The 23913-nt window shown below is 37.2% G+C and overlaps 6 protein-coding genes across 12 annotated transcripts; 2 read left to right on the forward strand and 4 right to left on the reverse strand.

Annotated features, from left to right (window-relative positions):
* The first annotated feature begins 3724 nt into the window (after positions 1 to 3724).
* LOC106300793 (F-box/kelch-repeat protein At1g67480) lies at positions 3725 to 6595 on the forward strand. Of its 7 annotated transcripts, none has more exons than XM_013737017.1 (5): positions 3725 to 3857; positions 4181 to 4277; positions 4362 to 5178; positions 5654 to 5972; positions 6045 to 6595. In XM_013737017.1, exons 3-5 carry the CDS (start codon positions 4685 to 4687, stop codon positions 6351 to 6353), a joined length of 1122 nt encoding a protein of 373 aa, XP_013592471.1. In that variant the 5' UTR covers positions 3725 to 3857; positions 4181 to 4277; positions 4362 to 4684; the 3' UTR covers positions 6354 to 6595. The 7 variants fall into 7 exon arrangements, with proteins under 7 accessions (XP_013592471.1, XP_013592469.1, XP_013592473.1 ...); XM_013737015.1 differs by having other exon boundaries at positions 4208 to 4277; XM_013737019.1 differs by having other exon boundaries at positions 4208 to 4277; positions 4368 to 5178.
* An 817-nt stretch (positions 6596 to 7412) lies between these two features.
* On the reverse strand, positions 7413 to 8248 carry LOC106298025 (transcription elongation factor TFIIS-like). Its single transcript, XM_013734131.1, has one exon. It carries the CDS (start codon positions 8184 to 8186, stop codon positions 7413 to 7415), a length of 774 nt encoding a protein of 257 aa, XP_013589585.1. The 5' UTR covers positions 8187 to 8248.
* Positions 8249 to 8940: 692 nt separating this feature from the next.
* On the reverse strand, positions 8941 to 12046 carry LOC106300890 (probable inactive leucine-rich repeat receptor-like protein kinase At1g66830). The gene is made up of 2 exons (XM_013737148.1): positions 10414 to 12046; positions 8941 to 9801 (listed from the first exon to the last, which is right to left on the reverse strand). Exons 1-2 carry the CDS (start codon positions 11912 to 11914, stop codon positions 9140 to 9142), a joined length of 2163 nt encoding a protein of 720 aa, XP_013592602.1. The 5' UTR covers positions 11915 to 12046; the 3' UTR covers positions 8941 to 9139.
* Positions 12047 to 18782: 6736 nt separating this feature from the next.
* Positions 18783 to 19799, reverse strand: LOC106298026. The gene is made up of 2 exons (XM_013734132.1): positions 19749 to 19799; positions 18783 to 19595 (listed from the first exon to the last, which is right to left on the reverse strand). Exons 1-2 carry the CDS (start codon positions 19797 to 19799, stop codon positions 18783 to 18785), a joined length of 864 nt encoding a protein of 287 aa, XP_013589586.1.
* Positions 19800 to 20977: 1178 nt separating this feature from the next.
* Positions 20978 to 21490, forward strand: LOC106300695. Its single transcript, XM_013736898.1, has one exon. The coding sequence runs from the start codon at positions 20978 to 20980 to the stop codon at positions 21251 to 21253; it is 276 nt and encodes a 91-aa protein (XP_013592352.1). The 3' UTR covers positions 21254 to 21490.
* On the reverse strand, positions 21454 to 22974 carry LOC106300693 (p21-activated protein kinase-interacting protein 1-like). Its single transcript, XM_013736896.1, has 3 exons — positions 22225 to 22974; positions 21789 to 22086; positions 21454 to 21688 (listed from the first exon to the last, which is right to left on the reverse strand). The coding sequence occupies exons 1-3, from the start codon at positions 22891 to 22893 to the stop codon at positions 21621 to 21623; spliced, it is 1035 nt and encodes a 344-aa protein (XP_013592350.1). The 5' UTR covers positions 22894 to 22974; the 3' UTR covers positions 21454 to 21620.
* Positions 22975 to 23913: the final 939 nt, after the last annotated feature.

Here is a 23913-nt window from a genome sequence, read left to right on the forward strand (position 1 = left end):
TGATTGACTAATGTCTCGACATGTAGTACATCAGTAGAAACAACCGAATTATCATCGCTATGTTGCATTGCAATGTTATCATATGTGCATATCATGTTTAAATACAGAGAAGAAGAAAACTAAATGGGAAAGTATACAATCACAATCACGAGTAATGAGATAATATACTAATTTAATGATTCCTAACTTTATCATTGAAATCTTGAACAAGATGAGATCCAACGAGCCACTTGCATAGTGTAGCGAAACCAGCTATTGTAACGTATTTGCTATATTTTTAAGTCACAACTTACAACATTTTTTTTGTCATTGTTTCGTAGGAATTCGTGACAACCATTTAATTTTTCTATCGTCATAAACGACGACACAAGATACAGTCACGTATTCGTCATATTGGTAATAGTAAACGTAGTCACCATTTTGTCACGATAATTATTACGTTTATTTTCTTCTTATATATGTCACTAACTGTGACAACATTTTGTTACAAAACAAACAGTCACGATATTGTGACGAAGAAGCTACTTTTTTGTAACGTAAAATATAAGGAACAAAATAGTTTCTATTATGTCACAAATATGTGACTGGAAATTTTAGTCTCAAAAAATTGTAACAATAGCCCCTTTTTTTTGTAGTGTGCGGTGGTTCGAGCTCGTCACAATCCTCCACCATGAGATATGTAGCATGCTAAATTTTGAATTTTAATCATAATTTTACTCATTCACAAATAGTCGTCCATGTTTACCCATCCATGCTTACCCGTCCATATCTTCCCACACTCACCCACATATGTCTTTCCATGCTTATATTCTACATGTAATTATCCACGGTCTTCAAACATCCATATATTACTCATCCATAACACAATCATTGAATACATGTGCAAGTATATACTTTAAAATATAACAAAAAAATATATCAAAGAGGATATCAAATTATAGAGAATAAAAAAGACATAATTATATCAACAAAATTTGTTATATGTATTTTTAGTTTAAAAATAAGCAAAAACAAAATATTAAAAAGTACATTAAATAATAATAAAAAAATATTTTATCTTTTTCTAATCTAAAAAAAATCTAATTTTTTCTCATTAATGACAAATATGTATATTCTCTTTGTAGGTTTCATGAAAAAGTGTCTTACAAATACATTGTGACTTTGGATTTAGATGTAATTGAAAAATGATAAAGTGCTTCTTAATGTAAAAAATTCGTATAAGAATGGGTCCGATAGTATAAACATGTAAGCCTTACAATTAAGAACGTTATATGGAATAATTCGCACGTCTTATGTGTAAGGTTGGCATAACACAAAGGTTGATCCGAGACCTTTTAGTTAAGTAGTAAGGTAAAGGATTTAAGATGTCAATAGTTTTCGAGTTTGATCTACATGCAATGCGAACCTTAAATACATTGCTACATGCAATGCGAACCATAAGCAAACATTTTTTATTTTATTTTTTCAAAAAAAAAAATTGTTTGCTTATGATCCATTTACATATTCGAAAAGATGATCTATTTGTAGACTGCACATATCTTCAAATGATTAGTTTGAACTTATTTATAGGTTTGGGATTAATCATGTATCTTTGAAAAAGGCAAAGATGGATAATAAATGTATATATTCCAGGATAACTAAGAATAGAAGTTCACGGGATAAGATTTTTTTTTTTTTGTTCAACAATTCACGGGATAAGATCGTATTGGTTTTTTTTCCTTTTTTGCCTTGGAAACTGACGTGGGTTTGATGTGGTGACAACGCTATTTATTTACTTTAATTTTTCCAATTAACATACATATATCAGAGTAGAAAACATATCTTAATTAAAAACAATAAAATTGGTTCGACCAGGTTTTAACTTCTGAGTTCTGAATAGTTACCAACCCTGATATGCTCATGGTTATCAGCTTCTATTTTGGACTTAGAGTGAGGTCATTATAACTGTGTGGGAAAAGGATTGTAAACTGTTAAAATTAACAATCGATAATCATCTCTCTCTCTCTCTCTCTCTCTCTCTCTCTCTCTCTCTCTTCATGTTTTGGAAAATTTAGAAAATATCTAGGCTGTCGCTTGTAAATCCTTAAGCGAACAAATTATCAAGACGTTTATGACCATATGTACATTGTAGTCAAACAAAGAATAAATGGTTATTCAGTTCCATCAACAAATGATTGTAAAGTACTTTATGAAGTAATAAACCAAACGACCCTATAAATGATATTATGTACAGAAATGTATTCTTGAATGTAAATGAGGTTTTATATGGAAAATCCTCATTCAGAAATTTGAAATTCACATGTATGAATTGAAAGGTCCAAATAATCCACTATAATCTGGTGTATATCTTACAAACTCTTAAAGTATATAGACCACCTTTTTTACCAAAAAACTCATAAAGTACATAAACCATTAGTCTCATCAAATCAGTACTAAGATAGTACTAAAATATGATGGTTAAAAGAACAAGTTTTGTAAACCAGCTTTCTAATCCACCACCTACTTGGGTAAGCTTTGTTTTATATACATCTATTTTTGAAATCAGATTTAATTGCAAAACCCTACCACAAAAGTAATCATTCTTGATGATTTGATGAACTCAATTTTTTTTTCTTTTCAGTGAATAATACACATTTCTAAACGGGTAATATTTTTTAATCTAAGCTATGATAATACTAAAATGAATTTGTTTCCTCAAGCATATTGGAAGGTTACAAAGAAAGAAGGATAAAGCTGGAAGTGAATAGATGCAATGGCACACGACTTTAACAGAGCCTCATGGTCCCACAGATAGAGACAAAGGGGAAGGGGTCGAAGGGATACGATTGCATGTTCATTTGGAATCAAAAGATCTCCATCTCTGTTGATAGAAAAAAAAGATCTCCAGCTCTGATGAATTTACTTAATTTGAATAACTTGAAAACCGACTGGCTTATCAAAATAAGGTTTTCAAAAGGATTTTTTTCAATTAATCATCAAAAGTTACATCCAGTAATTAATCATATGTACAATAAAACTACTGAGTGATTTAAACTATAATAAACTCATATATATGTATATATTAGAAAAGGCAGGTTCCTTGAATTAAAGTGTGGGTAAATTGAAATGAATCCACCAGTGTTATTGTGCAACTTACTAATCCATCATAGATTTTTGATCACTTCTTCTTTCATATAGGTGTAATTTACTAAACAAATGAAAGAATCGTAGATTTGTGATAAAAATCATCTTAATTATTATTGCTCCTTTGATTTTCTTCGTTTGTTGTCCTTGATTGAATTTAGGTATTTGATATGATCATTATTATTATTATATTAGTAGACTATGACAGCGATCATAACCAGATTTCAAAGTTGTGAACAGGATTTTTTTTTTAAACATTTAAAAAAAAATACAAATAGAGAAAATGAATCTTTAATTTCAGTACTCAAGAGAAAAACAAAGTTATAAACTTATAATAGGAGTTTAATAGGACAAAGTATAAAAATAAAAATGGAATCTGGACATAAATGTAATAGTTTATTTGAATCAAGACATGTCGTGTTTTTTTCGGTGTCTGAATTAGAACATGTCTTGTGTAATCTAAAGTATATGGAAAAATATAAAATACATAAAGAAGTAAATAGTGAAGGGGTGAATGTGACGTGGTGAACTAGTCGACATTATTATCTTAGACTTAGAGCGATCCACCGCATGCTGCTTCCTTCCTGTGATTTTGCTTATTTAAATAATTCATAATCTCACGTTCCCTTTTAATTCCCACCATTATTATTCTCACATCTTCTCTCTCTGTCAATGTTATCTTCTCTGCACCAACTTCAACGCATAAACACGACAAGGCTTCCCATATTCTGTCGGTACGTTCAATCTTCTTTCTCCTTTTTTTATCTCTGCTATTTCTTTCCGCTTCATTCTATAAATGTCTTAGCCATTTTAGATTTCTATTTTTATAAGTTTCCTCTTTGGAAATGGATCATCCGCTTCAGGTCTGATCACCATCCCCATTGATTCCTCCATTTTACTGTAATTTTTTTTTTGATTTTGGGATTTCTTATGTTTATATACGGAAGCACTGATCTTGAGATCTTGACCAAGTTTCTGTTAGAATTTGAACTTTTCATATTTTCAGGAAATAATTGATATTCAAATTTCTTATTGGTTCTTCTTGACTTGGTTCAAGAATTGACTTCTGGAAAAAAAATTGCAGAACATTCACAAATTCTAAAGATGGACGTTGTGGGTGGCTAAATCTCCTTCTCTAGCTTGACCTTTTAATGGTATGTCTTCTTTCTTTTCTACCTGCAATCTTGTAACTCTCTTTCTTTGTTGTTGACATTATCTTTAATCTTGTTTGTTGGTAGATACAGAGATGTGTCTGAGAAGAAACAACATTACTTTAACATCAATCTTAGATCCTAACTTTTGTACAAGCGAAGCCATTGGTATGGGATATGAACTAGATTTTGCTGGACATCATCATCATCATTCATCAGTTGTCTCTACAATAGTCCTCTTCTCCGCTACATTATTCATTCCTTTATCTTTGAAAATCAATATACGTGACGGCTTTCACGAAATTCTTTAATAACATTTTCATACACACAAAAAAACTTACTTTTAGTTAGAATAAAAAATTGTATTGGGAGATTTGTCTATCTCTCTGTTCAGAAGATTAGTCAAAAATATGCAAGCTTTTGTAAGTGGGAAGAAAAGGGTTGTAGTAAGTAACGGCATGTGTTTCTCCAAAGACAATCTTGATCTTGGTTCTGAGAATTACGGGGACGACCCTTTAATCCCGGGATTGTCTGATGACGTGGCAAAGATGTGTCTGGCGCTGGTTCCGCGTACTAGCTTCCCTTCCATGGGACGTGTCTGTAAGAAATGGAGGTATGTTGTGAAGAGCAAAGAGTTTATTACTGTGAGAAGACTTGCCGGTATGCTTGAGGAGTGGCTCTATGTCTTAACAACGAATGCTGGAGGGATAGAGAGCCACTGGGAGGTGATGGACTCTCAGGGACGTAAACTATCATCTCTTCCACCTATGCCCGGTCCTGCGAAGACAGGGTTTAAGGTGGTTGTGGTTGATGGGAAACTCCTTGTTGTTGCTGGTTGTGCTTTGATCAACGGTTCTCTTGTTGCATCTTCTGATGTTTATCAGTTTGATACTTGCCTCAACAGGTTCGTCTTCTTCTTGATTTCAGCATCCTTTGTGAACTTTGATCTAGGCCTGCGGTTTTGAACTGAACCGAACTCGTCAAACCAAACCAAACCAAAATTTTTGGTTGGTTTGGTTACGAATACGATTTGGTATTAGTCGGGTTTTCAAAAGAAATTGTGAACCAAATTTCAAACGGAACTAATCGAATAAACCAAAATTTGAATCAAATTAAATAAACTAACTGAAATTATCCGAAGTTAGCCAAAATTTTATCCGAAAATATAATCAAAATCCAAAACTTCGGTTAGTTTCGGTATAAACTTCTAAAACGAATCAAACTTTTTCCAGTTTAATTCGGCTAGACTTTGGTGTAACCAAACTACCTCAATTATGAGCTACCCGAATTACGAACTATCCAAACTATCGGAACCCGCATACCTAATTGAGTGGATTTTTATGTTCAAATATGTTTGTTTTTCTTTGTAATAAAATCAGCTGGAGTAAACTAGATGACCTGAAGGAAGCACGCTATGAATTTGCTTGCGCTGAGGTGAATGGGCTTGTTTATGTGGTGGGAGGTCACGGTGTTGATGGTGAGAGTCTGTCGAGTGCAGAGGTGTGTGATCCAGAGACTGGTGTCTGGACTTTCATAGAGTCTCTGAGGCGTCCGAGGTGGGGATGTTTCGCTAGCGGCTTCAACGGGAAGCTCTACGTGATGGGTGGGAGATCCAACTTTACTATTGGTAACTCAAAACTTGTTGACGTGTATAACCCTCAGCGCGGCTCCTGGTCTGGCAGCAAAAACGGTTTAACTGTAAGTCTTTTTTCTAGCCTTTGATCATTGAGCATGAGTATGATTGAGTTGAGTCTTTGGTTATGTATGCAGATGGTGACAGCTCATGTTGAAGTAGGAAAGAAGCTGTTCTGTATTGATTGGAAGAACCAGAGGAAGATGTCAGTGTTCAATGCAGAAGATGAAACTTGGGAAGTGGTGGCTCTTCCGCTTTCAGGAAGCTCCAGGGCCGGGTTCCAGTTTGGTAAGCTGAATGGGAAGCTTCTGCTTTTCTCATCTCAGGAAGAAGCTGGTCGCATCACATTACTGTATGATCCGGATGCTGCACCAGGCAAGCAGTGGATGACATCTGAGATAAAACTGTCTGGTCCGTGCGTATGCAGCGTCACAATCACAGCCTGATTGATGTGAGCTTTATCGATACCATTGTCGTCGTTACAATTTCTCCACGAATACAAATCAAAGAGAGCATTGTATCTTGTATAAGTTGATACACTGGTTTAATACAGTTTAAATAAAGTGGAGAGTGTTTTGTTTGAAACTGCTTTAGTGTTGTTGTGGTGTTCCTCCACCGTTTGTTCCTTGTAACATATGATTGTGTTGATTTATGTTTAATTTGTGATGGTAATTATGTTGATTGAACATAGAAGCTACAGCTCATATGCTATATTTTTGCCAACATGTAATCGTAGTCTTAACTGTGAGTGTGACAGTATGTTCTCTATAAACCAACCATGACTGAATATGAAAAAGCCCTATATCAAAACTGGTCTTCTAACTTGCGTCTGTAGTTTTTTCCTTTCTTTTCTTTTTTTAGCTTTCATTTGGAGAAATTTCAAAAGCTGGGATACTCTTCGGACATTATTAACAAGGTAACGCAGACCAGCCTGTGAAGAGACGTGTGCCTTTGCCTCTTCATAATAGTTTCTAACCATGCACGTTCCTGTATTTTTGGTTACATGCTCAAAGTTAAATATCATGTCACGGATACCACATACATCATGTATTCATACCTTATCAAAGCAGTTTTGGAGTTAATTTCAATAGTTCACTACTTGCAGAAGAAGCTGATGAGAGTGGTAAGAGTTCAAAATATTGGAGCTAATTTCAAACTTCCTCCTAGTGAAGCATATTAACCAGTACGAGATGATTTCAATAGACGATCCAATCGCAACGGTATCAATTTTCACTCTAGGACGAATGACCAAGTTAAATCTAGCAACGAACATGTTAAAGTTGGTCTTGTTGTATCTAATGAGACAACGCTGAAAATAAGATCGGAAACTTTGTATAAAATTTGCAGAAGTAGTGGCAAGGTACTGAGAAACTAAATTTGTATTTTACAAACAAGGCAGAGTTACGAACTAAACCATTCAAAAAAGTGTTTATACATTGAGACCACCAAGATCAGAGGCTAATTATTATATATTTAATAATAAACTGAGAATCTATATTTTGTGCTCAAGTCATGATCATACTGTCTGACTGAAAAATCATCATACTCTTTACTCGATTCTCTTCCCTAGCTCTGGCTTTCTCTTTGATGTTTTGAACTTGCAACTGAATCTTGTGGCTAGCCATCTCTTCTTTCTCCATCGTCACCAGCCTCTCTCCACTGATCTCACCGAACATCACTTTCCTTCTCAGGTCTGGATTGCTGCTGTCTCCCATGTTGAAAAGAATGGATCTGTACTTTGCTTTTTGAGTCCCTTCGAAAGAACCTAGTTTCTCAAACATGGCAGATTCAACGGACGCAGCCACAGTCCAAGAATCGCAAGAAACCACTCCTTCCTTCATCTCAACAGCCACTTTAGACAAGGACTTGTGAAGAATCTCACGCACTTTGTCTCGGTTTGAATCCCCCGTCGTCCTCGAAATCATCTCCTCCTCCACAAGCTTCTTCTCCTTCTTCACAACCGTCCGATCACGAGGTCGTGAACCATGTTTCCTCCCCGTAGCGTAGAGATATCTGAGCCAAAGAGAGTAAAGAATCTTTCCCTCGGACTGGATTCTAGTGTTTTTGTGCTCCGTGAAAAGGCCGTGGCTCTTTCCAATTTGAGGGTATTTGCGATCGATGACCATCTCGTAAGCAAGCGACTCCGGAGCTCCTCCCAAACGCTTTATGGCTTCGACGCACCTAGAGACCGCAGGAGATTTCTTAGCGTCTCCTCTCGAAGCAGATTTTGCAGCTTTAGTCGCAGCTTCAAACAGTTCTAAGAACTCATGCTTCTCCATCCTTCTCTCTCTCTCTTTCTCGCGCGAGTGAGAAAATAGGGTTTGTAAGCAACGAATGTAGAGAGAAGAGATTGGTTTGTTAGAAAGTGATCTCACGTGTTTACATATATAAAGAGAGAGAGAGAGTATCGTAAACCAAATCCTCTGATAGATTTGCTTTTGTTGTGTTGTTTCTCCACACGTTTACTTACTTGGATCTCAAGCCTCTTCTAACTTTCCTTTTCTTTGTCTTCTGTTTCTAACCGTTATAGGATTTTCCATTTTCTTCGACATATATCTTTTCAAAAATTTATTAAAAATTAATATAATCCTCTCTGGTTTAATTAGATAACTCCGGCGGTTTAGAGATGACAAAATAAACCAGTGATTGAAGCCGGTTAGGCAGTAATTGCAATTAGTATATGTCAAAAAGAAAGAAAGTGAACTTCTTGTGTGTTTACTGTCCTCTTACACTTGACAATGTTATTACAGAAATTGTGTGATTAACAAGGTGGTTGTAGAAACTTGAGAAGACGCCACAAGAGAACTGCGTGGAAGTTCAAGGCGGAGAATGCAATCTTCTAATATTAGTTACAAGTGTAACGTTGATCCTTCAACAAGTTGGGGCTGGTGATCACGAATTGCCTTGCTTGACTGGATTGGTTCCAAGACTATCCCAAACATGAAAAGTGTAGTTTTTTTTTTATATATGTAAATATGTGTGTTGTTTTGGAAACAGCGTATTTATTTCGCCAACTTTGCGACATTTCTAATATCTATAAACCATTTGATTGAATATTTCATTTCAATTAATAATTATTCAACAAAAAGAGAAAATAAACACAGATTGAAGACTGGTCCCTAGACTCTGGAGTGAGTTATAGGATCTCGTGTAATTAAGAATTATCGAAGATATACTTATAAAACAGAAAAAATGGACACAAAAAACAAAAAAGAATATGGTTATAACTGGATCATATTTTGTCGATGTTCTCAGAGACGTTCTTCATACGTGGACGAACTTCAGGGTCACTTTCAGTACACGCAAGAGCAAGATGGAATACGGACAAGACCTGTTGCTTAGCGTGAACTTCTTGAAGCAACATTGGATCAACCATATCCGACAATGGAGTCTCCTCTTCAAACCCTTTCCTCACCCACTTCACCAAATCCGTCACCTCAGCAACCCCCGTGGACGACGAGGACGAGCTCAGCGGCGACGAATCCGGCGACTTCCCCGTAAGAAGCTCCATAAGGACAACACCGAACGAGTACACGTCCCATTTCTGAGCAGGCTTGCTTCCAGGGAGACGAGCCTCGGGAGCTTTGTAGCCGTTGGATCTATCTGACGGTTTGATAGAAGTGTAAGGGAGAGCTCCGCCTAAGAAACCGCCGGCCCCAGAGGAGGAGGACGGCTCCCCGGAAGGCGCGGTGATGGTGATGAGACGCGTGAGGCCGAAGTCGGAGATGTAAGGAGTGAAGGAAGAGTCGAGAAGGATGTTGGAAGGCTTGACGTCGCCGTGTATCAACTTTCTTGGGCTGCATTCGTGTAGGTATGCTAGCCCACGTGCCGCTCCTTTTGCGATCTTTAGTCGCGTTGACCATGTTAGGCTAGGTGATGGTTGACCATTCCTCCCTATTTACCAAAGAAATAAAAATGTAAAATAATAAAGTAAACTACGATGAGAAAAAGACGGGTCAACTAGAGGATCCAGCGAGGTAGGTTTGTAGAATCATTACTCTTAACCTACAAGTCATCTCTCTCTCCTACTCCATTGTAAATATCTCATCATTGTTTTTCCTCCCCCACTCATTTTTTAATTTTTACTACTTACTTCTGATTTACTACACTACCAAAGTAAATTAAACCACAACTACAAGGCATGTTTGTTTTACTTGTGACTCAAAATATACTATTCAAGAAAAACAAAAGATTCCTGAAAGAGAAAGAAATCTTGGTCCAGTTTTTAAACAAAACAAAAAAGAACAGCAAGCTGATGATTGTTTGAATAGAATATTGAAGTGTTTGTATAGACAAAAACAAAACCCAATAATAATAGAATATTCGAGTGTGTAAGCTTTTAAAGGATTAGTAGATGGGATCTTAAGTCTTAACCACTCAATCAGATGTTGACCCTACAAGCAAACTATGTCACATCTAACCTCAATCTGACGTCAACATATAAAAAGGCGTTGACAAAGTCAACCTAAATTTTACTTTTATGGTCTAAAGTAGTGTTTAGTTTACCTCTAAGTGCATCAGCTAAACTGCCGTTATTGACGAAGTCACTGATCAATAGCTTCTCATCAGGAGCCCAATAATAAGCTCTCAGCTTCACCACATTAGGATGCTTCACCTTCCCCATCGCTTGAACCTCCGTCACAAACTCCTTATACCTCTGTTCTCCTCCTTCTCCAAGCCGCCGTACCGCCACCGGAGCTCCGTTTCCGAGCACCACTTTGTACACTATCCCCAACCCACTCTTCCCAAGAACATACGCAGAAGCTCTCAGAAGCTCGTCTAGCTCAAATGAGAACCCTTTATCGATCGCCACAAGCTCTCCTTCTCCTCTAGCCTCTCCGCCCCTCTCGTTATCCTCCGCTTCTGAATCGTCTTCCTTCGGAAACCCACCGACGCAGCAGCAAGTTTTGCCTTTCTCGGAACCGCCGCCGAGTTTCTCGTTACCTGTGCAGCTGCATCCTCCTTCCGAGTCTTTTTTCTTCCAGTACAAGTAAACTATCACAAGCCCTATTAGGGCTACACTAGCAGCATCAGCTACAGAGATCAACACTATCAATCCCGTGCTCAGCCCTTTTCTCGAATCCGTATTATTCTCCGGGGACTTCCGACTCTCCGGCGAGGTCTTGTCACCGTTCTTACATGACTTTTGTAGAGGGAACCCGCAGAGTTTCGGGTTGTTGAGGAATGCGGTTGGTCCTTGGTTTGAGAAGGACCCGGTTTGAGGGATTTCTCCGGTTAAGTTATTGTTCCTGAGATCGAGAGAGACGGTGACCGGTAGGTTCCCTAGTGATTTAGGGATCTCACCGGTTAAGTGGTTAAACGAGAGATTAACTGTACCGGAGATCGATTTGAGTTCTCCGAGCTCTTTAGGGATCGAACCGGTGAATTGGTTCGAAGAGAGATCGAGCTGCGCGAGACTCTTCAACTCCGGCCAGATTTCTCCCGGAACTTCGCCGGAGAATTTGTTAGCGGCGAGGACCAGTCTCTGGAGCTGTTTACAGTCTCCGAGATCGGGAGAGAGAGCTCCGGAGAGGGAATTTCGAGACAAATCGAGGTTCTGAAGCCTCGGGAGGGTGCAGATCGACGGCGGCAGAGAGCCGGAGAGGTTGTTTCCGTATAGGAAGAGGCTGTGAAGCGCGGTGGCGTTGAAGAGCTGAGTCGGGATCGAGCCGGAGAGCTCGTTATCGTGGAGGTTGAGACGGCGGAGGTAGATTAGGGACCCGAGCTCCGAGGGGATGTAGCCGCGGAGGTGTTTCCCGGCGAGGGAGATTCCGACGACGCGCGGGGCGGAGGAGGAGGAGGAGGAGGAGGAGGAGATGTTCATACAGGAGATGCCGGTCCAGCGGCAAGGATCGGAGTCGTTGTCGTTCCAGTCGGAGAAAGCGGAGGAGGAGGAGGATTGGTCGACGGCGGATTTGAGGGAGAGTAGGGCGAGGCCGTCGGGGGAGAGAGAGAGGGAAGGAGAGGAGTTGATGAGTAGGTGGAGGAGAAGAGAGAGAATGATCATTTCTGTTTTTTTTCTTTTTTTTTTCTTGGTCTTTACTCTGAGAAGTTAATTGAACGGAGAGTGAAGGGAAGAGGAGAGAGTTGTGGAGTTAAGACGATGGTTGAAGGAAGGTGACGGAAGAGACTGGTTGGTCGTGTAAGGGTATTTATTTATGTTAGTTATACCCTTTTTGTCATATTGTAATCAATATTTAATCACAATTTCAATAACATTATTAATATTTAAAAATTAAGGTTGAAAACTTATATCTTACTACTAGTGTTACTGTGGTTTTGTAATCCGTATTCAAAGTTTGGTAGTAGTGTGTTTAGATTGTTCATATTTAAAAATAAAATATGTTATTCAGTTTTCCAAAACTACCATAACATGTAAAGGTTTATCAATTTCTACTAACTGAATGTTAGTATTAGTTGTGACTTTCAGACAACTGAAAAAGGTTTAAAAGAAGTATGGCATGTGGAATTAACTGTCACTGATTGATTTACTTATCTATAAAAAGAGAGAATACAAATGTCATAGTGGTCCTCACAAACACAAAAGACGAGTATTTTTAACAGAGGGATTAAGTGTTGGGATCAAGAACAAATCAAAGAGGTACGGAACGTAATCGTATAAGTAGCTCCTTGGGAACTGCTCCGGTCCCTCACGTAGCCGCCGAGCCAAATCCCGTGTCTTTGACACGTGTTTGTAGTTTCTTAAAAGTCTCAAATATTATAAGGACTTTTTGTTAGTATTATACTTGAGAGTTAAAAACTTTTTCTGATAATTTCAACTTTGCGATCAACTAAATGCGTTTTCATACAATCCTTTTTCCTGTAATCAAATTAGATTAATAGGATCTTTTCAGTAATTGGCATAATCAACTTATAGTATTATTTGGGCTGTGTTGTAAATGTCACCTTACAATCATTAAAACATGCTTAGAAGCAAATGAAAAGCAAGGGATCTATGATCTTATCTTATTTAAGGTTTAGTTATGAGAGACAACTTGCAAAATGAGATTAAATCATGTAATAAATCTAATCAAATTCCAAATATATGCTAATTTATTGTTTGAATTTAAACTAGATCAAGACTTCCAAACTAATATATATAGAACCAAAATTGAACTAAATTAATGCGGTCATTTATCATTTTTGGTATAAATATCCTTTCCCGACCAGTATACGCAATTGTAGGTATCAACTATACAGTACATCAAATATGTTTCTGTCATCTAGTAGTTCGATTTGTAGAATAGACCAACAAACTACCCTCACGTGCTACCATACACATATCGTCTCGGTACGGTGTGAACATCAGAAATACTATATATGTAAAATGATAAACTATAAAACTGAGCATTTGGATCTCTACGTATAATGATGATTTGGAGTGATCTATTATAAGTTTTACACCAAGATTATTAATGATGAATCCAGCATAATGCACTCATCTTTATTTTTTGTGTGATGCACTCATTGATTCCACCATTTGGATGAGTTTCTCTCAAGAAACCGTAATCCCTTTGCTTTGCACCCAAGTTTTATTATTTTCTTATGTTGTTTTTCTATTTTCTTTATTATGATGTATTGATATTTTTGCTCCATATTATCTTTTATGAGGAGCAGAGCTAGACCAGATTTTATATTCACTAAACTTAGGTATGCCTCCAAATTTAAGCAGAAAAAAACTTAGGTATGCCTAGATCGTTTATATGAATATATGTGCGTTGCCATGCTAATATATTTAGATTGAAGCAACATAATAAACTGATTACTCTTCTTGATCCCATATCGAAAATTTAAGAGAATCTTAATTGATATATAAAAGGTTAGAGCCAATTTATATATCATTCGTTTAAGTTAAAAGATCACAATAAACCTAAATTTAACATGGTATTAGAGCGAGTCGATACCCTAACCCATTAATCCGACTGGAAAGTGGCATGATGATGATCCTATGAACTGATGGTCTAAAAAGGCTCTGATACCATGTTAAGTTATAGCAATGGAGTGATTCAAATCATTTATATTTACTTAAATCTCTTTTATGTTTTCAATGTGGGATTTTATTTCCAACACAAAGTCGGTTAAAATATTCATTCTTATCATATTTCTATTGATATTTTCTTATACTACCTAAGTTTTTACGATGCTTGCCGATTACTATGGTTTCAGATGGATAATAAATCTATCACACCTATTTACTAAATTTGGGAGGGGTTGGTGCCATGTTAAATGGGTTAAGGCTCCGAATGCCACACTTATAAAAGCACGACTGTGATTTTATGTGGGGAGCAATGAGTTTTGAAACCGATGCAATTAATGAGTTGTGTATGGGGATATACGATTTGGGTGCAGCGCGATTTTCCTGTATTCTTGAATGGACAAGAAGATGTAGATGCCATTTGAATACAAACGTTATTTATGTTTTAATGATAGATAAATATACTATTATAAACAATGATAAATTAAAAACGATTTCACAGCTGATAATTTTATATCTTATGAAAATTCATATCGTCTGACAACACTATCTGAACCGCACTATAAAAATTACCTTTAATGGTACTCGATGAAATCATTCTCGTGTAGAAATACTAATGAACCCTTAATAAAACCATTTGACTAAAGGAGCTTTCACTACATTATTTATGTTATTATTATTGATTTGTTTGTTTTACATTATTTCCTTTTAGACACTTATAAACATAAATAGTTTTCCCACTAAAACATAAATAATGTTTTCTGTTAAAATGCAATTCCGTATTTTGCGCCATAAATATAAAATATGATTTTTACTCCAAAATTGATTTATTTTTTCTACCATAAAATTTAATTTCTCACAAAAATAATTATGTTTTTCTCTTAAAAATACAAAATGCGAAATCTCATATCTGGATTAGATATTATAATTTGGATTTTTGACGAAAAAAACAAAATCTTATATATTTTTTTGAAAAACAAAATCTTATAATTTTAACAAAAAGATAGAATTTCATGTCAGGAAACAAGTTTACAATTTTGCAGAAAACATAATTTCATGTGTTTTAGAGGGAAACGAGAGTTTTTATTTTTGGCTGAAAATGTATTTTCATGTTTTTCTTCAAAAACGTATTCCTGTTTTGATTTTTTTGTAAAAACTTCATTTCATGGAAAAATGCATTTCCAAATTTTCTGTCAACAAATATTTTCATTTTTGGGATAATTTGATGTGTCCATTCTTTATCACCATCAAGAAACCATACCACTAAGAATTTTTATTACATTTGTTGCATTTCTGGACGTCTGTCTTATTTATTGTACTCCTTACTTCTATCTAATGACTGCTGGTACGACGCAGTATCGTTAATGCATGTATTACTTAAGCTTACCAGAGCCTCATTACAGCCTTCTCTAATGGAATCCACAGCTAATGTGATATTTATGATAAATCACCTTGTTATTAGATAAACGCGTATACGTTGTACAATACTGATACACTGTGGCGTTCGTTCATACATATATGCATCGCCAAGAGTTCGAAGGATTGAACATAATTTTTTTTACAGAGGTTGGAACTATGGTTATTTATGTACATTGTATAGTTAATTTTCTGTCAACTAGGCTGATTACTGAGTAGGAGTGCTTATCAGATATGTTTTAAGTTTATTTGAGAGTTTGGATGTGCATGATCATTTGTTGTTTCTGACACTTCTTTTTTTTTTGTGGACACTGAAAAGTTTGTTGACTGTCTGTTTAATCAAATCCTGTATGTGATATGACTAAGAGCAAAGGTTGGTGATCTGACTAAAGATTGCATCAAAGGTGATGAAACCCTCCCTAGTATATTCCACTCTGATTTTGGTTGGATCGAACAAGGATAGATGGTTTATTTTGGGATAAATAAATGAATGGCAGTTTCTGGATAGATAAATGAATTGTTAGGTCACACTAAGGTTGTGGAATGGCCTCAGATTAACACTCTCTTGTTCTGGATATGACACACCAGTCAACATGATAGGTTGCTGATTTGCTTTGGGTTTACACACTTCCACAATCAGGTTGTTCATAAGTACAATGAATCATCAAATAAGAGACGAAATAATTTTATAAAAATGATGATTAAAACTTCTGGTACAGACTTGACATATTTAAATAGAAAATTCTAAACCTGATGCATGATCAGCATAGAAAACACAAGACATGCTGCATGAACAACACAAAAAGCATAAAATAGACAAGACAATAAATGTACGTGGTTGGGACAATGCTAGTTGCAGCTTCTTCTTCTAATTTTCGTCCAAGGCTTCTACTTCATTTTTCTTGCTCAATATTCTGATCAAACTTAAGCCCAAATATCAATTCTAGAAGCCCAATACGTCCAACAACTAAACTAGTAGTTTTCCTCTGTCTAAAACTTCATGAATGAGCCCAATAAGATTAATAAGAACTCCCACTGACTCTGCAACAATTTCTGTTCCTTTTGATCTAAACAAAACCTTATTGTCTTTGTATTTGCTGATGTTCATGATTGCATCATCCCCTCCTCCTTTGAAAGAATTTGTCCTCAAATCGAAGCCTTCTAACTGATCAAATTCGTTCATGACCTGCTTTCCATGATTTGCTCTGAGCTTGAATGAAGCTGTTTTCAGATCCACAATGTTGTTACCTCTTCCAAACTCACTCCAGATTCCTCCATGTTCAAAAACAACTTGCTGCAGGCCCTTGACAACTCTCAGATGCTCAACAAAGCTGAGCTGAATGCATGACATAGGTTTGATCAAAATTTCAGAAGTCAAAGTCTTAGTATTTTCACCTTGATCAACCAAAATAAGCGCCAATTCTGCTACTGATGAATCTTCAAGCACTTCCTCTTTTCCGTTGGGTTGATCAGGTACATGCACACATACAACTTGTGTTTCCTTCTCTGGTTTCAGACACTGATTGGTTGATTCTGGCACCATTTCTTTTTTCTTCTTAACAAGTTTTTCCTGTCCACTTATAATCGCATGCAATTGAGACTCTTGTGGTTGATTATGTGGTTCGAGCTTTGTATGCAGCATGATCCTCAACTTTGTACTATCAACACACAATCTTCTCATGACTTCAGACACCATAGCCTCCACTTGCAACATACTAATGTTTACTGCAGGTGGATTAGTTTTTCCTTCTGAATCAGATATGGTTTTGCTTAGCTTTGAGTTGAGATGATGATGATGATAGAAATTTCCTAGGAGTTGGTCTCCAGCCATATTGTTCCTTGATAGCTGCAGGGAAGTCTTTTGGTATATACCTCTTATCCATGATGTTCTGAAGCTCATCCCAAGTTGTGATGGCTGGTTTGTTATGAAACCAACGTTTTTCCTCCTCTCTCTCCAACCAACTTTTAGCTTCACCTCTGAGCCTACTAGCAGCCACTGATAACCTTTCATCCTTAGGAATGTGATTGTGCTAGATACATTTTTCCACATTTGCAGGCCAAGAGAGATAGGTTTCATGACATTTTCCTCCATAAAAAAACCCTTGGTATGAACATAGGGATACGTAGTCAAACCCAACAACAGAAAATTCAAAATCAAATCCATAAATGATAAAGAACTTGAAATCAATCCCAGAGAAACAGATAATTTTCTAAATTAAACCCAAAAAAAAAAGAGAAACTGAATTGAAATTGAAAACCAAGAAAACAGAGAAAATATTGAGAAATAAACCCAAAAATTGAATCTATCTCCAGAGTGGTGCTCTGATACCACTTCATGAAACCTTCCCTAGGATATTCCACTCTGATTTTGGTTGGATCGAACAAGGATAGATGATAGATGGTTTATTTTGGGATAGATAGATGAATGGCAATTTCTGGATAGATAGATGGATTGTTAGGTCACACTGAGGTTGCAGAATGGCCTCAGATTAACCACTCTCTTGTCTGGATATGATACACTAGCCAACATGAGAGGTTGCTGATTTTCTTTGGGTTTACACACCTCCACAATCATGTTGTTTATAAGAACAATGAATCATCAAATAAGAGAAGAAATAGTTTAAAAAAAATGATGATTGAAACTTCTGGTATAGACTTGACATACTTAAATAGAAATTCTAGACATGCTGCATGATCATCATAGAAAACATAAGACTTGGTGCATGAAAAACATAGAAAACATAAAACAGACAAGCAATAAATGTAGGTGGTTGGGACAATGGTAGTTGCAGCTTCTTCTTCTAATTTTCGTCCAAGGCTTCTACCTCACTTTTCTTGCTCAATATTCTGATCAAACTCAAGCTCAAATACCAATTCTATAAGCCCAATACGTCCTTCAACCAAATCAGTAGCTTTTCTCTGTCTAAATCTTTATGAATGAGTCCAATAAGATTAATAAGAATTCCCACTGATTGTGCAACAGTTTTTGTTCCTTTTTATCTAAACCAAATCTTCTTGTCTTTGTATTTGATGCTGCTCAGGATTGCATCAAAAGGTATCAATCTTGTGGACGAGAGATCAGATTAGAACAATAGAAAGTGTGATAAGGACGAAGATGAAGATGGAGATGATGATTGGGACTTTCTAGTCCATATTCAAAGTATTGCTATAGAGGAACCACACTTTCTTGGGAGCTCGTCTATTCAGAATGATGATGAATCAAATAAGTCTCAGCAAACTTTTATACATTGTTTGGTAAATTTGTGGAAACATTAGCTTGGAACCAACATAGTAATGAAAATCAAACACTGAATCAAATCATGTAATAAGACGGAGAAGATATGTATATACTATATATATATGTACTTTGTTTTTAACAAATGAAACAAGACATATCAAATTAAACTTGGCAACCCAGAACTTAAACTGTTTTTACATTGAGACCACCAAGATAAGAGACTATAATAAACTGATAATCTATTTATTAAGTCATGATCAGACTGTCTGACTGAAACATCATCATACTATTTACTCGATTCTCTTCCTTAACTATGGCTTTCTCTTTGATTTTTTGAACTTGCATCTGAATCTTGTTGCTAGCCATCTCTTCTTTCTCCATCGTCACCAACCTCTCTCCACTGATCTCACCAATTAACACTTTCCTCCTGAGATATGGATTGCTGTTGTCTCCCATGTTGAAAAGAATCGATCTGTACTTTGCTTTTTGAGTCCCCTCGAAAGAACCTAGTTTCTGAAACATGGCTGATTCAACCAACGCAGCCACACTCCAAGAATCGCAAGAAACCACTCCTTCCTTCATCCCAACAACAACCTCGTTAGCGACTTTAGACAAGGACTTGTGAAGAATCTCACGTACTTTGTCTCGGTTAGAATCCCCTGTCGTCATCGAAATCATCTTCTCATCCACAAGCTTCTTCTCCTTATTCACCACCGGCCGATCATGAGATCGTGAGCTCTGTTTCCTCCCCATAGCATAGACATATCTGAGCCAAAGAAAGTAAAGAATCTTTCCCTCAGACTGGATTCTAGGGTTTTTGTGCTCCGTGAAAAGCATGTGACTCTTTCCAATTTGAGGGTATGTGATGTCGATGACCATCTCGTAAGCAAGTGACTCTGGAGCTTCTCTCAAACGAATCATGGCCTCCACGCACCTAGAGACCGCTGGAGAAGAACTCTTACTGTCTCCTCTCGCAGCAGACTTTTGCTTTAGTTGCTGCCTCAAACAGTTCCAAGAACTCCTGCTTCTCCATCCTTCTCTGTTCTCTCTCTTTCTCGACTGAAAAATAGGGTTTGGAAGCAACGAAAGTGGAGAGAATGATTTGTATTGTTAGAGTTTGACCTTACGTGTTTGTATATAAAGAGAGAGTATCTAAAGTCAACTCCTGATAGGTATGGTTTTGTTGTGTTGTTTCTCCACACGTTTACTCACTTGGTACTCAAGCCTCTTCAAACTTTCCTTTTTCGTTGTACGATTTTCCATTTTCTTCACTTAATTTTATTTATCTTCAAAATTTTATTAAATAATATAATCTTCTGACGGCGGAGATATTCTTCGGACGGCGGAGATAGAAGGTGTTTTGTGGCCTGAAGCCCAGACATATGAGTCTATAAATCGTGAATCTCTACATATTGCAGAGAACCATTTTCCACACGGAGTTAACAAGCGTTATATAGATGGAGCATGGAAGGAACATGATCCTTATACAGGGCAGGGATGGGTCTACAGAAAAGATGGATCAACTGATACTATGATGGATGCAATGTCTATTCGCAGAAGTATATCACCTTTACATGCTGAATGTGAAGCTTTGATATGGACGATGAAGTGCATGAAGACCCTACAAATCTCAGAGGTGGTGTTTGCAACTGATTGTTCTCAATTGGTAAAGATGATGTCTACACCGACCGAATGGTCGGCGTTCACTACACACATGGAGGAGTTTCTGCGATGTAAGGAATTCTTTATTAACTTTATTATCCAACATATCCCAAGGGCACAAAATACTCTGGCGGACAAGCTGGCACGAGGTGCTAGGACTTCGCTATATGCTATGGTTTATGTTGATACAGTTCCTTCGAGGTGGCTCTAGGACCAAGAATTTTTGTTGTAAAAAAAATTATAATCTTCTGAGAAAAAATTCCCAAATTTAATGGTGATTATCGGTTATGATCTATTTTATTTGGCTTAATCAGATAACTCGGTGGTTTCGAAATGACTAAACCAGAAATTGGGAGCTGGTTTACAAGAACCGCAATTTTATCTGGTTTAATCAGATAATTTGGTGGTTTAGAGATGACTAGATAAACCAGAGATTGAAGCCGGTTAGGCTGAAACTGAGAGTTGGTTTACGAAAACCAATAAAATAAAATCGGAACGGACCATCAATTAGGGATTTTCCCATCTCTCTCGGTGATTCTTGATTACGCTCGCCGGATCCTCGCCGCCCGTTGAAAATCTCTCCCAGCTAAAGGCAAGTCAATAATATCGAAGTTCCCTTAGGTCTGCTTCTTTGAGCTATGTTATTGTTTGGGCGATGTATCGTCTCTTTTTGTTATTACATCATTTTGGTGTTTAATTCTTGCGGACAAAGTGTTCGATGAAATTGCTCAATGAACATTTTGCTCTCTTTTATTGCAGGGACAACTCTTGTGTTTATCATGACGAGCCTGCTATGGTTAACGGCAGAAGAAGCTGCAAAGAACAGAGGTAAAGTTCTTTCCTTGTACCGCCAGTTACTAAGGAGCGTGAACTCACCGAAACTGCAGCTTAGTTACGCTTCAAGACTCGCCAAGAAAGCTGAGATTAAGACCATCTTCTTGTTTGGCTCCGAAGAGGTTTCCAAACACAACGTTGCCGATCTCATCCGTACCGGTGAATATGCTCTTTCCCAGTTGAAACAAGGCAAGATCCCAAACAACACTACTCAGTATTAGAGCCATGTAGTTGCTTCCATTTGCATTTCTTCATGCATTCACAAACGGTGTGACGCTTTTTGTTTATTTGAAAACATACATTGAATCAGCTTTACTGTACAACGTTTTGGTTCAATACAGTTTGAATAAACAAGTGATTACTTGTAATGCACAACAAGCCGAGTAAGGAGTGAATGGTTCACATTATGCCATAACTCATGTGAATGATAAATAGTAAGTATGGGTTTCTTTCACAAATCTGAGGGTTTAACAAAATTGTTTGATTGTAATTCGACAAAAAACATACTGGATCATATTTTAAGATTCTACCAAAACTTGTATCAGATAGTTGTCAGCACAAAAGCTTTTAGTAGTCAATAAGCAGCTCTCATTCTGTGTTCAGCCCTTCCTCTAGCTTCTGAGCTTTTTGATTTCCAATCTGTGGCCGTCTCATAGCTGAATAAAACAGAGGAAGATGAAGAATTTTTATGTCACAATCTTGTACAGAGCTTTATTTCATTGTCTTTGTATGTTTAATGGAAACGTGTAAACTCACATTTAAGAGCTGACCCGGCAAGACAAGTAAGCCTTGATTTAGTGTTTGTCTCGGCTAATGGTTTTGCATTCTCTTTAGCCGCCATTCGCATGTCCCAAACACGTATGATCCCATCAGAAGATGCAGAAGCAACCAAATACGGATCTTCTGACGCACCGTCACTGTCATTCTTCGTAAGTGTGACGACACCTTTGATCCGAGCTGGGTGAGCATCTTGTATGGAATAAGCAAGCTTCCCGCTATTTGTGTCCCAAGCTGTTATAGCCCGATCCTCACCAGCTGTAAACAGAGTCCCACTCTGTTGCAAATCAATCAAACATTTTAGCTTAAAAAATCTAAATCAAAAACCATCACCATAACAACTCTAAACACAAGTTGAGGAAGACAAGTTACTAAATAGAGACAAAGAGATAGATAAGTAAAGAAAGAATCTCACGTCTCCAGGAGAAGCGCATAGAATACGCTTACGGCTACCATTGTCCAGCTCAAGAAGAAGCTTAGCATCCTCACTCTGATGAACACCAACTTTACTATTCACCACCATGAAGAACCTCTCCCCACTCGGATCAAACTTCACAAGACTCGCCTCGTGCCCCAACCTACAGCAAAAACTCCTCTTCCCCCTCACAAGATTCAACATCGCAAAGCACTCGTCACGGTAAACAGCCAAAGCGAGCTTCCCAGAAGGGTGAATCGATAGATCGTTGACGGCCTTCTTGTGAGGACGAAAGGACTTGAGGAGGACAAAAGGGTCTGTGTCGAAGATCGCGACGGAGCCATCGGCGGCGGCGGAGATGAGATTGCGAGGGAAGGAGAGGGAGGAGGGGGTGTAGAAGGAGAGGGCGGTGATCGAAGCGGTGTGGTTGTGGTCGAGGAGAGAGCCGAGGGAGGAGGCGGAAGGGAGGTCGTAGAGGTGGATTGTGTCGTCGGAGCCGCCGGAAGCGGCGGCGGGACCGGAGCAAGCGACGGTGGTGATGGAGGAGATGTGGGAAGGGTAGGAGAAGAGAGGGGAGAGGGTTAGGGTTTGAGTGTCGGCGTCGTGCTTTGTGGGTTTGAGCTTGAAACCCCATATGAATCTCTCGTAGGAGCCTGCGATGATGCTCATTGCTTTCTCTCTCTCTCACTGCTAGGGTTTTAGGACCGATCTATTTACTTGCTTCTTTGTGTTGTGTCATAAAATGTAATCATAAATCAAACCAGAGACTAAACCGATTAGATTTGTAATAAAGCGGGCCCAACTTATACCCCATGCAATTGAGATGATGATGATAAGCGAAAAAGAAATGCCACGTATAAAAACATGAAATGAAGAGTGAAAATTAAAACAATAGCTCGACTTTAAAAAATCTGATTTCATTTGAGATGTATTATGAAATACTATTTAACGATAAGAAATGATACTCGGCAAATTATAAATAGGTTGATTTTTTTTTTTAAATACTCAATTTTTATCAAACGAACTAAGTTTTAGTAAAATAATAATATTATTTGGTTTAAAAATTTTAAGCAACGGAGATGGTCTTCATAAATTAAACAACTAGTAAAAGTATAATTATTTATCACCAAAAAAACAGGGGAACAATTCATGCCTTATTGTTGCTTAGCATTTTGTTATATCATCGCAGAATGAAGTGTCATATAAACGTGAAACATTACGAAGGCCAACATTTGAAATATAGCTGTGTATAAACGTGCCTAAGCAAATAAAAGAACATTGAATAACTTGTGTCCCTCATCACTCGCTTTTTCATTCAAAAAGGAATAATCAAAACTTGAAACTCTGACATTTGTAAACGAATCCCATTCTTGCTTTGTTGCATGTGAGGAAGTTTGAAATGAACAAAAATTGCAATACTTGGCGTGATATGCTGTTTTTGTAAACATATAAACTATTTTTCCAGTGTATATATATACCATATTAGTTGTTGTAATAAGTAAACATTAAATCTTCAGACCAAAATAATAACCTAACCCATGGATCCTCTTAACCAAGTTCGTTCATGTCATCTCTTGTGCCCAAAAGAACGATATGAAAAAGAAAAAGAGCATACCAAACCGGCAAAAATTAGCGGACAAAGCTTTCAGTTCAACTATCGCATAGTCAAAACTTCCTGTTTCAACGAAA

This window comes from Brassica oleracea, chromosome C6, assembly GCF_000695525.1.
Source record: "Brassica oleracea var. oleracea cultivar TO1000 chromosome C6, BOL, whole genome shotgun sequence".
In the NCBI taxonomy this organism is placed as follows: Eukaryota; Viridiplantae; Streptophyta; class Magnoliopsida; order Brassicales; family Brassicaceae; genus Brassica; species Brassica oleracea.